Source organism: Arachis hypogaea, chromosome 20, assembly GCF_003086295.3.
Source record: "Arachis hypogaea cultivar Tifrunner chromosome 20, arahy.Tifrunner.gnm2.J5K5, whole genome shotgun sequence".
NCBI classification, from domain to species: Eukaryota; Viridiplantae; Streptophyta; class Magnoliopsida; order Fabales; family Fabaceae; genus Arachis; species Arachis hypogaea.
The window spans coordinates 122,451,445-122,466,665 of NC_092055.1; the positions used below are offsets into that span (position 1 = coordinate 122,451,445).

General features: G+C 36.4%; 1 protein-coding gene across 1 annotated transcript; it reads left to right on the top strand.

Annotated features, from left to right (window-relative positions):
* The first annotated feature begins 12,860 nt into the window (after positions 1-12,860).
* Positions 12,861-13,940, top strand: LOC140183194 (F-box/LRR-repeat protein 14-like). Its single transcript, XM_072231217.1, has one exon. It carries the CDS (start codon positions 12,861-12,863, stop codon positions 13,938-13,940), a length of 1,080 nt encoding a protein of 359 aa, XP_072087318.1.
* Positions 13,941-15,221: the final 1,281 nt, after the last annotated feature.

Sequence of the window (15,221 nt, forward strand, 5' to 3'; positions counted from 1 at the left end):
CAAGGGAAAATACAAGGGTTCAAGCTCAAAGGAACACAAGATAGACTTGAGCAAGGTGACGTGTCATCATTGCAAGGAGGCTGGACACTTCAAGCTAAACTATCCAAAGCTCAAAAAGGAGGACAAAGGAAAGAAGAAAAAGAAGAGAGTACTCATGGCAGCTTGGGAGGATCTTGAGAACAACTCCAATGAGGAAGAAGACTCTGAAGGTGAAGATAAAGACTGTTTCATGGCTGGAAACAATAATCTTGATGAGGTAAATTTCTATGATCTGTCCATAGATGATTTACATGCGATTATTGATGATCTGACCCTAAACACCTTAAAATTGCTAGATAAGTACAATGGATGTAGATCTGAAAGAGATGTGTTAAGAGCTAAAAATGATTTTTTAAAAGAAAAAGTAAAGGAAACTGAATGTGCTTTGGACATTATTGAAGAAAATAGATTTCTAAAATCTGAACTTGAAAAATTAAAAGGAAAGCACATTGTGGATTCTTCTCATGAGTTAATTGCTGAAAATGAAAGACTAAATAATATGATTAAAAGGCTGAATAGTGACTTAGCAAAATTTTCTCAAAGCTCAAGTAGCTTGGACAAATTACTTGCAAGCCAAAGACCATTATTTGAAAAATCTGGTTTAGGTTATATAGCCAAGGAAAGTGCAGTTTTAAATGATTCCTCTATGAAATTTGTGCTTTTTCATCAAATACTAAATCCACACCAAACAAATTTGGTATTGGATATGTTTCAACATTTGAAGGAAAAATTGATGAAGTATACACAAGTGAAACTGAGCCTTCACCAAGAACCAAACCTAGTTCAAACAGGCCAGGTTTGGGGTACATTTTGAAAAATGAGGTTACTTTCAAGAAACCACGATTTTATAACAAAACCTCATATTCGAAAAGTCCAAAGGTTCAAAAAAATTCTGGTGAAAATGCTTTTGCAAAGAGGAACAAGTTTAACAAAAATCAATTTGTCAAAAGAAATGCACCTCTTCCAAAAATAAAAAAATTTCAACCTTTTAATCATTTCCAGCAAAATAACTCACTTCAATTTCAGCGATATACATCATAAAATCAGTGTGTTAATTGAAAAAAATTTGGTCACTCATATGCACAATGTTTCATTGAAAAGAGAGTTGTGGGAAACAAAATCTACAATGTTGTTTGTGATTTCAATGCACTTGAGCAACCAAGATGGATTAACTTCAAAGGATCCAAATTAATTTGGATACCTAAGGTTACTTGAAGTTTTTCATGCAGATTTGCCTAGCATCCAAGAACAAAAAGGATATGTGGTACTTGGATAGTGGATGCTCTAGGCACATGACTGGAAGGTCAACTTACTTCATCAAACTAAACAAGTATGATGGAGGTTTTGTGACCTTTGGAGATGATGGTAAAGGTAAAATTATTGCAGTTGGAAAAGTAGGTAATGAACAATCTACTTTCATTGATGATGTATTTTTGGTATGTGGTTTAAAGCACAATTTTTTGAGTATAAGTCAGCTGTGTGACTTAGGATATCTAGTGATTTTCAAAAGACTTGAATGCTGTGTTGTAAATGAAAAGACAAATGAAGTGCTTTTTGTTGCCAAGCATTGTAATAATGTGTATGGACTTACCTTTGATGAACTAAAGGAGCAAAATGTAGCTTGTTTTCATTCTAAAGAATCTGAAAAGTGGCTATGGCACAAGAGATTGTGCCATGTAAGTATGTTTCAAATAAACAAACTTGTAAAGAAAGAGTTAGTAAGAGGTCTTTCTTTGATAAAGTTTGACAAAGACATCACTTGTGATGCTTGCCAAATGGGAAAACAAACAAAAAGTACTTTTAAACCAAAGGAAGACATCTCTACTAAAAAGCCACTTGAGTTGCTACACATTGATTTATTTGGTCTAACAAGAACTCAAAGCCAAGGTGGTAAACATTATGGTTTAGTGATTATGGATGACTATACTAGGTTTGGTTGGGTTTTATTTCTTGCACACAAAAATGAAACATTTTCGGCATTTGAACCTTTTTGCAAGAAAATTCAAAATGAAAAGGATTTGAAGATATCTTCTATAAGAAGTGATCATGGAATTGAATTTGAAAACAATTTATTTGAATCCTTTTGTGAAGAATTTGGAATATCTCACAACTTCTCTTGTCCAAGGACACCACAATAAAATGGTGTGGTGGAAAGAAGAAATAGAAGCTTACAAGAAATGACAAGAGCTATGCTTTGTGATAGCAATGTTTTAAAATTCCTTTGGGCTGAAGCGGTTAACACAGCTTGCCACATTTTGAATAGAACAATCATAAGAAAATTTTTTAAGAAAACCCCTTATGAACTTTGGAAAGGTTACCCACCAAACTTAGACTACTTGCATATCTTTGGATGCAAATATTTTGTTTTAAATAACAAGGACAATTTGGGTAAATTTGATCCAAAGACGTATGAGTGTTTGTTTGTAGGATATTCCACAACTAGTAAAGCATATAGAGTTTATCAGTAAGATGCTAGAATTATTGAGGAGTCCATACATGTTATATTTTGTGATACTAACTTAGTGCAAAGTATTTTAGAAGATTGTGATGCAGAAAATCAAGCTCAAAAGGACGATGAAACTGTGCAAAATCAAGAAAATGGAAATTCTGTTAAAGCTGAACCAGAAACTGCAGTTGCTGAAAATTCAAGAGACAATTCCATTTTGTCTCATGAATCTGAAGAAAATCCTGAAGCCAGCAGCACCCAAAATCCATTGGTATCTGAATCTGCCTCCAAGTCCACCAGACCTCGTGAATGGAGATTCTTGAAGAATTATCCTGAAGAATTTGTCATTGGAGACGTCTCTCATGGGGTGAAAACTCGGTCTTCAATTAGAAAGGCAAATGAAGGAACTAACATTGTCCTTCTCTCACAAATAGAGCCTCAAAATTTTAAGGAAGCCCTTAGTGACCCTTATTGGGTAAAAGCAATGGAAGATGAGCTTCTTGAGTTTGAGAAGAACCAAGTGTGGACTTTGGTTCCAAGGCCAAGTGGAAAGAAAGTGACCGGCACCAAGTGGATATTTCGGAATAAGTTAGGAGAAGATGGCAGCATTGCAAGAAACAAAGCAAGGCTAGTGGCACAAGGATATGACCAAGAAGAAGGAATAGACTTTGATGAATCCTTTGGCCCTGTTGCCCGAATGGAAGCCATAAGACTTCTCTTAGCTTATGTTGCATTTTGTGGTTTTAAATTATATCAAATGAATGTGAAATGTGCATTTTTGAATGGTGTGATAGATAGAGAAGTGTATGTGGAGCAGCCATCTGGTTTTGAAAACAAAGAGCATTCCAACCATGTTTTCAAATTATCAAAAGCTCTCTATGGTTTAAGGCAAGCTCCTAGAGCTTGGTATGAGAGACTTAGCTCTTTTCTTTTGAAAAATGGTTTTCAAAGAGGCACCACAGACACAACTCTATTTATCAAGAATTCTGATGATTCCTTCATTCTAGTCCAAATATATGTTGATGATATTATTTTTGGATCAGCAAATGAATCCCTTTGTTCTGAATTTGGAAAACTCATGACAAGTGAATTTGACATGAGTATGATGGATGAACTTAATTTTTCCTTGGGCTACAACTTAAACAAACTGAAAAGGGTATTTTCATTCACCAAGAGAAGTATGCCAAGGAGTTAGTTAAGAAATTTGGTATGGAAAATGCCAAACCCATGGGAACATCCATTCATCCTAATTCAAAATTAGATAAGGGAGAAACTGAGAAAGATGTAGATGAGACTAGGTATAGAGGAATGATTGGTTCTCTTATGTACTTAACTTCCTCTAGACCCGATATTATGCAAAGCGTTGGATTGTGTTCAAGGTTCCAATCCAAACCAAAAGAGTCACATCTTTCTGCAGTTAAGAGGATCATTAGATATGTTCATGGCACATCCAATTTTGGTCTTTGGTATCCTAAGATTGATGATTTTTCTGCAGTTGGTTATTGTGATGCAGATTTTGCCGGTGATAGAGTTGATAGGAGAAGTACATTAGGCTTATGTTGCTTCCTTGGAAAGTCCTTAAATGTTTGGTCAAGTAAGAAGCAGCCAACAGTGGCTTTATCCACTGCAGAGGCTGAGTATATAGCTGCTTCCTCTTGTTGTTCTCAGCTTATGTGGTTAAAAACACAGCTTGCCGATTACAAATTAAATGCTGAAAATATTCCCTTGCTGTGTGATAACATGAGTGCCATTAATATTTCTAAAAATCCAGTTTTGCACTCTAGGACTAAACATATTGAAGTGAAATTTCACTCAATAAGAGAACATGTCCAAAAGGGAGATATTAGCATTCAATTTGTTAAATCAGAGGAGCAATTAGCAGATATTTTCACAAAACCACTTGCTGAGGACAGATTTTGCATGCACTAGCCTAGGAATTTTGAGCTATTATTCATTGTTTGAAAATTGCTAATGTGTTTATTGGAGTTTTTATCTCATAAACAGGTATGAGACAATTCTGGACAGGTGAAGAATGTTCCCTTCAATCAGCGTGTTCTGGGCTTGTTGCGTGTGAAAATTAATCTGGGCCAACCTCAAATATCAGATTTGGAGTGGTCCATTGTGTTTCCTTAAATTCAACCATCTTCTCGGCCTAATATGAATGTTACATGATATTTTTGTCTTTGTTTTTGTTAGCTTGTGTGTTTCAATTTTTTGTCCAAAAAGGTTTTCTTTTAATTTTATTTTAACTTTAAGTCCAATAAAGTTTTTTTTCTTTTTCTTTAAAATTCTGAACTGATTTCCTTTTATTTTGAAATAAAATCAAATCTTTCTCTTTTGTGATATCAAGTCTTTTCAAGTCATATCAAAAGGTTATGCAGTTGCATGGTTTGAGAAACTTTCTTTTGGGAACGGTTACCAATACTCCTTCTCTTCCCTCCAAAACTCCTCCTCAAACCTTTCGGTTTCTTCCCACTATCTTTACTGCTTCTCTTCCCTCAAAAATCTTAAACCTACCATATGAGGAAGAAAGTTATTGCTAAAAGGCCACAGCATGAAAGGATTCATAAGCTTCCTGCAAATCCAAGACCTTCAAAATGCTCTTAGGACCCAACATTCACTCCCTCACCTTCTCCTCCTACCTCTCCTCCACGAACTGATCCCATGGCTCGCACCAAGAACCCTTTAAGGTTCCCTTCTTCAGCCAAGTCGACGCCAAACCCTCAACCTCTGAAGGAACCACCATCCAAACCTGGGTTGTCGAAGCCTAGTACGTCGAAAGGGAAACGACCAGCAGCGTCTGAACCTGCCTCTGAACCCACTTGACCTAAGTCAAAGTCGGTTCCCGTGCGTTCTCAAAGAGGTAAACCTCATCCTCTTCTCAAATCTGTTAGAGAACCTGACATTGATCCTTTTGCTCATAAATCCCACTTCATGACATCTCACTCCAACTACAATCCTTATAGATTTAAGTTTGCCATGAATAATGACTTTTATGATGGAGTTATTAAGTACCGTACCCTGTGTCCCTCTTTTCTTGCTGATTTACCAACTTTGAAAAAGAAAGGCTTTCCTTTTGTTGAAAACTTGGAATTTCCAGACTGGAATCATCTATTTGACATAAAAAAAACCTGTTTATCCTCTTTTGGTCAAAGAGTTTTATGCTAACATGACATATCATGAAGGCACTGTTCACTCATATGTAAAAGGTCGAGACATAGTTTTAAACAATGAAACAATCAGTGATTCATTGAAGTATACTGATGTTGGGCCTTGTGCTTATGCTTCTGTTAAGTGGGATGAAGGAGTTGATGTTTCTTACAATGATGCTTTGGCTAACATTTGTGAACATGTCTCCTTGATTGATGGCATTACACCCACTCACAAAGCCCTAGGATATGAACATGCTCAGTTGCACAGAATTGTCAACCACATCATACTTCCTCAAAGTGGTTCATATCAAAGGGTTTCCTGCACTGACACTCTTGTTTTATATGCTCTTCTCACCAAAACAGAAATTTTATTTGTATATTTGATGGTTAGATACATATTTGACTCTGTTAGGAGTGAAAAAGACAAAGCACTTCCTTATGGCATGTTTCTAACTTGCATATTTGAGCATTTTGGTGTTGACTTGACCAATGAGGATTATGAAAATAGACATTCATATCTAAAGGGAGGTGGTGCAGTGAAACAGCAAAAAAGATCTACTTGATCTGAGAGAGTGATTCTAGATGATGATGATGAAGAGTTCATTCCCGATGAATCTCCTCCTCCTTCCACCGAGGGTACCTCCATCTCTACTGGCCAAAAATCTGCTCTGCTGAATGTTGTGAAGGATGTTGTTTAGGAGTTTATCTCCCAATCTAATCACATGATTGCTATGAGCAAAGAGCAAAAAAAGCTAGCCAGCAAACATGAGAATTTCCTCCGAAAATAAAGGGATAGAGTGGCTGTGTTTATGAAGTTCATTGACAATCTAAATCAAGATGAAGATCCTGTCTCTGATGTTGAAGAGGAAGCTGATTTGGAGGAAAATGGTTCAGATGTCTAGGATTGTTTCATGAAGCTGCTGCTGTCTGCTCTTTTTGTCTCATGAATTCTGTTCAATTTGCTACTTTGGAACTTATGTTTGTTATTTCTGGATGACTGTAATACCTTAACAACTACTGTAGTTACTTTTAATTTATTTGGTATTTTGAACTATGTTCTAACACCTTCTTGCAGGCTTAAAGGTGATCTTTTGATTAAGTTTGCCTATTTTCCACCCTTGATGACAAAAGGGAGAGTAATAGCGCATGATGAAGCAACAAGATTGTGTATATACTTGATCAATTCTAGTTAATTGCTGCTGCTACAATGTTGTTGGCATGAATTTGCAAATGTTTACTACTGTTGTAATCATTTTTGCATGAGTTTGGAAACTTGCTTTATGATATGTTGCTGTTTTAACCCTGACCCTGTATTTTTGATGCTCTGTTTTGACTCAAGTATGATCTGTCATGAGCTATTAAAAATTATCACTGTCTGCTGCATCTTTGGTTTGTATATGGTATTTATTTGGTTCCAAATAAGTATTTATAAACAGGAAAAAAGAAGAAGAACATAAATTCAGGGGGAGCTACTCTTGAAAAGGAAAGGGGGAGCAACATAAAAGCAAGCAACATCATTCAAAGGGAAGTTGCTTAACTTTACTCAAACTCATTTCCTTTTGATCTATTGCTAAAATATGTTTGTCATCAAGGGGGAGATTTTTGAGTTAAGAAATTAACTAAAATTAATTAATGATGACAAACATTATTTTGTTGGGCAAAGAATATAATTAGTATTGATTATTTATAATTATATGAGGCTGAATATTTATTATTGCAGGCCAAAACAAATCAATACAGTAGCCCAAAGTAAATGGAAAATAAAACAAGGCAGATGGGTTAATAACATAAACGAAGTCCAAAGAAAAACAAAGCTGAGAAATCAAAACGGGCCAAGCAAATCATAACCCGATCCAAGCCCGATTTGATTTCAGCAAGCAAACCCCTCTCATTTGCTTTACCAAAAGCAACGTTCACTTTTGTGCCTTGGTCAGAAATCAGAAAAAGTGAGAGAGAGAGCTTCTTCCCTACGCTATTCACAGAAGAAAGAAAGAAAGAGAAAGTTAGACAAGAAAGGTTGAGGTCAAATGAGCAAGTTCAAACCAAATCAAGCTTAGACAAAGGTTAAAGGTAAACCATTTCCTATTGCATGAATACTGCGTTCTTCTCTTCTTCTCAACTCTCTGCCATTCCAAAAATGGGTTACAAGAGAAAGTTGATTTCTGCCCTAATCTGCTGTGTATCTACGGTCACAAGTAAGTATTGGGGACCAAGTAGCTTATCAATGGCTCAGATCCATTTTACCGTTGGAAGACTTTTGTGGTTGCTATTTTATGGCTTTCGGTCAACAAGAGAAGGTCAGAAGCAAAGTTTCTACTCTAAGAATTAATGAGAAAAAGTGAGTTTGTGGGTTGGTGAAGCATAGTGCTCAAGAAGTTGACCTAGAAAGAAGAATCCAGCAACATGCAAGGAGATAAAAGAAGATTTCTGTTCATTCAGAAGACAAGGAGAGAAAACCAGGGATTGTGGTTTTGTTCTGTGAAGAAGTTCTCTGAAGAAGTCCCTCTACTTGGACAGTGCTTTCTTTCAAAGAAGCATTCTGCCAAGAATGAAGAACTGAGTCAGAGACATGCAAATCTGGTTTATCACATAACAAAGAGGCTGTTGATGAAGTCAATCTCCTTCATGTTTTACAGATTGTATTTTTACTTTTCAATGTTTATCTTTCTGTAATTTCTTGAGTGAAAAGGCATATTGAGAGAGCTCAAGTAAAAGCCATGAGTGGAAAGAGGCTGAGTGATACAATTGAGAAAAAAGCCTAGAGTTATTTTCAGATTTCTTTAGGTATGTATGTGTCTTGTATCTTGTACCTGTGAGGTATCCCTTCCTTAGTTGGGTTAGCACTAAGAGTGAAGAGTTAGGTATTAGCATAGCTAATGTCAAGTTAGGTAAGAACTTGAGTGTGAAAGGATTGGGTCAATCCTGTAAAATTGGTGTATGTAATACTTTTAACTATAGTGGAAATTTCTCCATTGTTGTGGAGGAGACTGGACATAGGTTGCATAACAAGAGGCAACCGAATCAGGATACATGATGGTGTTAGCTCTTCTCTTTTCTGCTCTATTCTGTTTTATGATATTCATGAGACAAAAATAAATTGTCTCATAAATTTCCGCTACTGAGTTCAAACAGAATCAGAATTACAAGATTAATTAAAAGAGGTTATTTCAGTAACTTAAAGAAAGGCATAGATTCAACCCCCCTTCTCTAAGCCTACTACAACCTTCACTCAGTTTTAAAAAACAAACGCAACCTAACTTCTTTGACGTGGAGCTCACTAATTGGAGTACCAGTTGACATATTAATTTATTGGAAAGTTTTTAGGTATACCGATACATTGGTATTTCCGTAAATTTTAATCGTTGATCTTAATTATATATATTATATATTTTTAATAATTAAGAACAACTGTTAAAAATCTCTAAAACACCAATGTACCAATACACTTAAAAATTTTTCTAATCTATTTTGGTAATTTACTCTACAATAAAGCTCCACATATATAAATAATTTAACCAACTAAGTCCAACCAAGTCTCTTAGATTCACATGCTTCTTTTTCATGCCTTCTTCTTCTTCTTCTTCTTTCAAATTCTTCAAATTCACACACGCATATTCTTCTTTATTCCTGATGCTACGTCTTCTTCTTCTACTACTTTTTTTCATTATTTTTCAATTTCGTTACCTTCATCACCAACAATACCTCCTCCTCCTCCTCCTTTTCTTATTGGAATTTCTTCTCCTCCTTCCTTTTCATCCTTCTCCTCCTCCTCCATCATCATCATCATCATCATCATCATCGTCGTCGTCGTCGTCGTTATTGTCATTGTCTTCTTCTAATACGTATCGTCATTATTGTTATCATTATCATCGAATTTTTGCCATATTGATGACATTGTCTGATTCAAAATTAATTTGGATGTATTTTTGTTCAAAATTGACTTAGTCTGTGCTTGTTTTGAAATGAGTTTGTTTGTGTATCGTCATCATTAAATAATTTTGGTTCATTCAGAATTTAATTTTCGATTCATTTGTGAATTAACTGAGGTTCACTTGATACTGCTGTTAAGTATTGACCAAATTTTTTATTCCTTAAGAAATTTCGGTTCATTTCTTAGTTTAATTTATGTTCATTTGGTTTCGTTTCGCTTGAATTTGCTAAACTTGTTCATGTGTAGTTGTTTAGTTAGTTTTTGTTCAAATCTGAACTAATTTCGGTTCATTTGTGAATTAAATGAGGTTCACTTAATGCTGTTGTTAAGTATTGACCAAATGTTTTATTTCTTAAGAAATTTCGATTCATTTTTTAGTTTAATTTAGGTTCATTTGGTTTCATTTTACTTGAATTTGCTGAACTTGTTCACATGTGGTTGTTTAGTTAGTTTTTGTTCAAATCTGTATTAATTTCGATTCATTTGTAAATTAATTGAGGTTCGATTCATTTGTGAATTAATTGAGGTTCACTTGATGCTGCTGTTAAGTATTGACCAATTTTTTTATTCCTTAAGAAATTTCGGTTCATTCTTAGTTTAATTTAGGTTCATTTAGTTTCGTTTCACTTGAATTTGCTGAACTTGTTCATGTGTGATTTTTTAGTTAGTTTTTGTTCAAATTTGAACTAATTTCGGTTCATTTGTAAATTAACTGATGTTCACTTAATGCTGCTGTTAAGTATTGGCCAAATGTTTTATTTCTTAAGAAATTTCGGTTCATTTCTTAGTTTAATTTAGGTTCATTTGGTTTTGTTTTACTTGAATTTGCTGAACTTATTCATGTGTGGTTGTTTAGTTAGTTTTTGTTCAAATCTGAACTAATTTTGGTTCATTTGTCAATTAATTGAGGTTCACTTGATGCTACTGTTAAGTATTGACCAAATTTTTTATTTCTTAAGAAATTGCGATTCATTTTTCAGTTTAATTGGTTTCATTTCACTTGAATTTGCTGAACTTGTTCATGTGTGGTTGTTTAGTTTGTTTTATTTAAATCTGAACTAATTTCGGTTCATTTGTTAATTAATTGAGGTTCACTTGATGCTGCTGTTAAGTATTGACCAAATTTTTTGTTCCTTAAAAAATTTTGATTCATTTCTCAATTTAATTTTGGTTTATTTATGAGTGAATTGAGGTGCATTTAGTCTCGTTGTTATGCAAATTCAAAATTCCTTCTCCTCATCTTCTATTACTCTTTTTTTTTTAATTTTTTCTTCTTTATCTTCTTCTTATTTTATTTTGTCATAATTCTTCTTGTTTCACTCTCTTGAGAGGAATAAAATAAAAAAAAAAGAGAAGAAAAATCAAACAAAAAAAAGAAAAAAAATATATAATGCTGCAGAATTATAAAGGAAAGGAGGAGAAAAAGAAAAAAAATGGAATAACAACAGCAACAACAAAAAAATAACGATGGGAAAAAACACGCGAAGAGAAAGGAACGCAAAAAAAAAAGGAAGAAGGAGGAGGAGAAGAAGGAGAAAAAGGAAGAGAAGGAGAAACGCAAAGAAGAAGACGGCGACAATGATAACATAAAGCCCCAACATAAATGATTTGGTTGAAAGAATGGCGTGTACACTTATAATTACGATCTTTTGGTGAGAATAATTTTTATGATTAAACTTAGATTACAGTAATACTTGAGTTCAATGTTGTCAGAACCGGACCGACCCGGCCGGTCGGACCGGAAAACCGATGAACCGGTGTTATAACCGGTCCGGGCGAGACATATAACCGGACAAGGAATCAAACCGAAATGACCCGGATTGAACCGGCCGGGTTTAATAAGAACCGGAGAACTGGCGGGTTTCATTTAACTTGGGCCGGTTCGAACCTTTTTTTTTTCCTTTTTGCTGGAAACGACGTCGTTTCCTAATAAAAATTAAAAAAAAATAATAAAAAGAGCTGCTGCTGAAACTAACCCTAGCCTCCATCCGTCTCATACCCTCATTCACTGCATCCATCCCCTGTTTCCCCCTTTCCCTTCCCAAACGGTTACTTTGGCCATGAGAGCTGACAGCCGAGAGATAGAGAGTCTGCTACTCTGCTTCAGTTCGTCACCGGCGCGGAGACCCAGCAGCCAGCAGCCAGCAGCTTCAGCCAGAGTTCGTGCGCCACTCACCACCGTGAAGAAGCAGTCGCCTCCTCGTCGCCTACTGCCTCCAGGTCGTCAGTCGTGAGTCGCCACCTCCTGTCTCCCTCTTCTCTGCTCTGCTCGTCCCTCCATCCCTCCAGGGTCCAGCCGTCCAGCCGTCCAGGTATGTAGTTTTAATTTTTTCATTTTTTGAAGTTAATTTTCAATAAGTTATTACTAAACGACTACTGAATACTGATAGTTAGAAACTTAGAATTAATTGATTATTGTAGATTGATTATGTATGCTGGTTTCTGTTTGATTTCTGTTAGAATTTACCCAAATTGGTTGTTCACATATGTTTGATACTTTGATTTCTGTTTGATTTTTGTATGTTGGCAATACTTCCACATGTTTTTCTGTTTGATTTTTGTATGTTGCCATTACTTTCACATGTTTTTCTGTTTGATTTAGTACTGATAGTCAGAATTAATTGATTATTGTAGATTGATTCTGTATGTTGGCAGATGAGAACATGAATATTGTTTGGTGTGTGGAAAACAGGTGACTTGATAGTATGTCCAGAAGGAACAACTTGTAGGGAGCCATATCTATTAAGATTCAGCTCATTGTTTGCTGAGTTGCTGATGAAATAGTTTCTGTGGCTATGAATGCTCATGTCAGCATGTTCTATGGGACCACAGCGGCAGGCTTAAAGTGTTTGGACCCATCTTCTTCTTCATGAATCCTTGGCCATGTTACCACATTCACATTATGTTTATTTTCGTATTACTACTTATTTTTAGGATTTGAGACTTAATGTTTATTAAAATACTATTGAAGATATGTTTTTTAACTGTTAATTTTTAAGTTTTTAGCTATTTTATACGTTTTACTTATGTGGGACCGGGTTAACCGGTTCAATCAGTGACCCACCGATTGAACCAGTAACCCAATGACCCAGTAACCTGACAGGTTCGATCACCGGTTCGGTTCTGACAACTATGCTTGAGTTGCGTAGCAATCTGTTTACTCTAACCACTAGGGAACATAAGAAAATAACCAAGCACCGAACCACAGGCTGCTTTCACCCATTAATCAAAACATTGGAATGAGATTAGTCGCATAACTGCAGACGATTTGACAGAAAGAGGAATCAAAAGAATGATGAAGCTAGGGGACGACGAACTCAGCTTAATCCTGAGCCATCTCCAAGACCCCCATGATAGAACCTCCTTCTCGGAAGTCTGCAAGCGCTTCCTCACAATACACGCTCTCACACGAACCTCCATTCGTCTCATCGAACCAGATTCCCTCCATTCTCTTCTCCCGAGGTTCCCCAACCTCACCCACTTCCACTGCTCCGCCCCTCTCTCCGACAATAACCTCCTTTTCATCTCAAAAACATGTCCCAACCTCAAAACTCTCAACCTCTCCTTTCGTCCCTCCTCCCTCCACCGCCGCACCTTCCGCCACTTCTCCCACCGCGCCATTTCCTCCATCGCTTCTCGATGCCGCCTCTTGTCCGCGGTTTCACTCCGTCGGAGAACCGGTGTTGCTGATGCTGGTGTCGCCGCGATCTGCGCCGCTTCGAACCACCACCTGAGACACCTAGACCTGGGGCGGTGCTCCCTCGTGGGAGACGGCGCGCTTGAGGCGATCGGGCGCTTGAATTCTCTCCAAGTTTTGAACTTGGAGGGTTGTTCGTTGGTTACGGATCTTGGGTTAGGGTTTTTAGCTTCTGGGCCATTGACCAAAACTCTCAAAGTTTTGGTTCTTGTGGAGTGCGATAGAATCACCGACACTGGGGTTTCCAATTTGAAAAGTTTTTCCTCTCTGGAGGAGCTGAATCTTGCGGAGTGTGGGCCCAAGGTGACGGATGTTGGTTGCGTGGCGGTTTTCGAGGCGGTTACTGGGCTGAAAAAGGTGAATTTGTCATGGCTTGTGAACGTTACTGATGCTGCGGTGGTTGCGATGGCGGAGCACGGGCAGAAGCTGGTGGCGGTGAACTTGACAGGGTGTGAGTTGGTGAGTGGGGTTGGGATTAAGGCATTTGAGGGACATGGATGTTTGGAGTCTCTGGTGATCCCTGGTTGCCACTACACAAGTGCCAGTGATTTAGAATGTGCGGTTCTTGGATGCAAATCTTTGAAGTATGTGGAGCTTGATAAGGGGCTTATGTTTTGGTTGCCATTGGACACACAGGAGAAAATTTCTAGGTTCTGTGACTTAGGTTGGAGCTGAATATGTCTCTTGGCATGCCTAATGCCTTAGATGATACAGTGGTTTTAAATTGTGATTGTAGTAGTCGCTCTGTGATGCTCAAAATTGCGGAAAATCTGGCATAAAAGGGCAGCATTTGTCCCTGCAATGTTGCGGTAAAACCATGGGTGTTGAATGTCCAATAGTGTGGTCTTTTGCTGCTAGAGAGTTTAGAAATAGCTCTTGAAAATGGCTGTCCACATTATGATTTTGTACGACAATTTAGTGCTTTTTATGATTCTAGTTCAAAATATGATTTTGATTTTGATCCCCCAAAGTTTAAACCAGATATGCTAGTAATAACTTAGATTATTATTAAGAGTGGTTGTTACTTTTTAATTATTGAGTATTTTGATTAACTGGTTTTGTTTGTAGAAATGTTCACACTTTACAATCAAAATGCTCAACAGATTTTTCAGTTTAAACTTTGAAAGATCTTTTCCCCCTGTCCTTTGTCTATGGCAAGTAAAAGAAGTAAAAACACTCAAGGAGATAGTTGGAGATGAAGTACAAAGGTGACAAAATTAAGAGCTGTGGCCTATGCTATATGAGACGGACTTGTATATATAGTACCTGTATTTATGTGGAGAAAAACTGGATTCATAGTCTGGTAGAGGCAATGTAATATATCAGATTGAGGATTCTCCTGTCAAAAGTGTCAAGGTAATTGATTGTATGAAGTGAAGAAAAATTATTAGAATTTGAAATGCTTGTCTTCTACCTTCTTGTTGCTCTGAAAATCAAGGCCCCACTTTGTATCAACAATTATCGAGTTATTCGAGTCTCAAAATGGTCTTTAAAATTTCAATTACTTCAATTTGACTCCTGAATTTTCATTCCGTAACTCACATTAGCTTCTCATATTATTTCGGTTAACACTGGACTGACGTGACCTGCTAACTCACATTAGCTTCTCATAGGTAGTGTTACTTGTCAGAACAACATTCGGATAAACAAAGGGATAACGCGTCTGTTAGTAACCATTTGGCAAAATAAAGGAGGATGATGCGTCTGATAGTGACACGTGGCATATTGACATATTGACATAAACGGTAGGTACCATGTGATATAACACGATTTGTCATATTTTAGTTATGTGTCACGTATCATAATATGATTTGTCTATTGTGTTATTAGTATGTTATCTTTTTAAGTGATTAAAATATGTATTTTTTTAATGAATAATGTTATATATCCAAATCCAAATTTTTTTTATAAATTAAAGTTCAACTAAGTTAAATAATAATACTTGAAATAATGTTA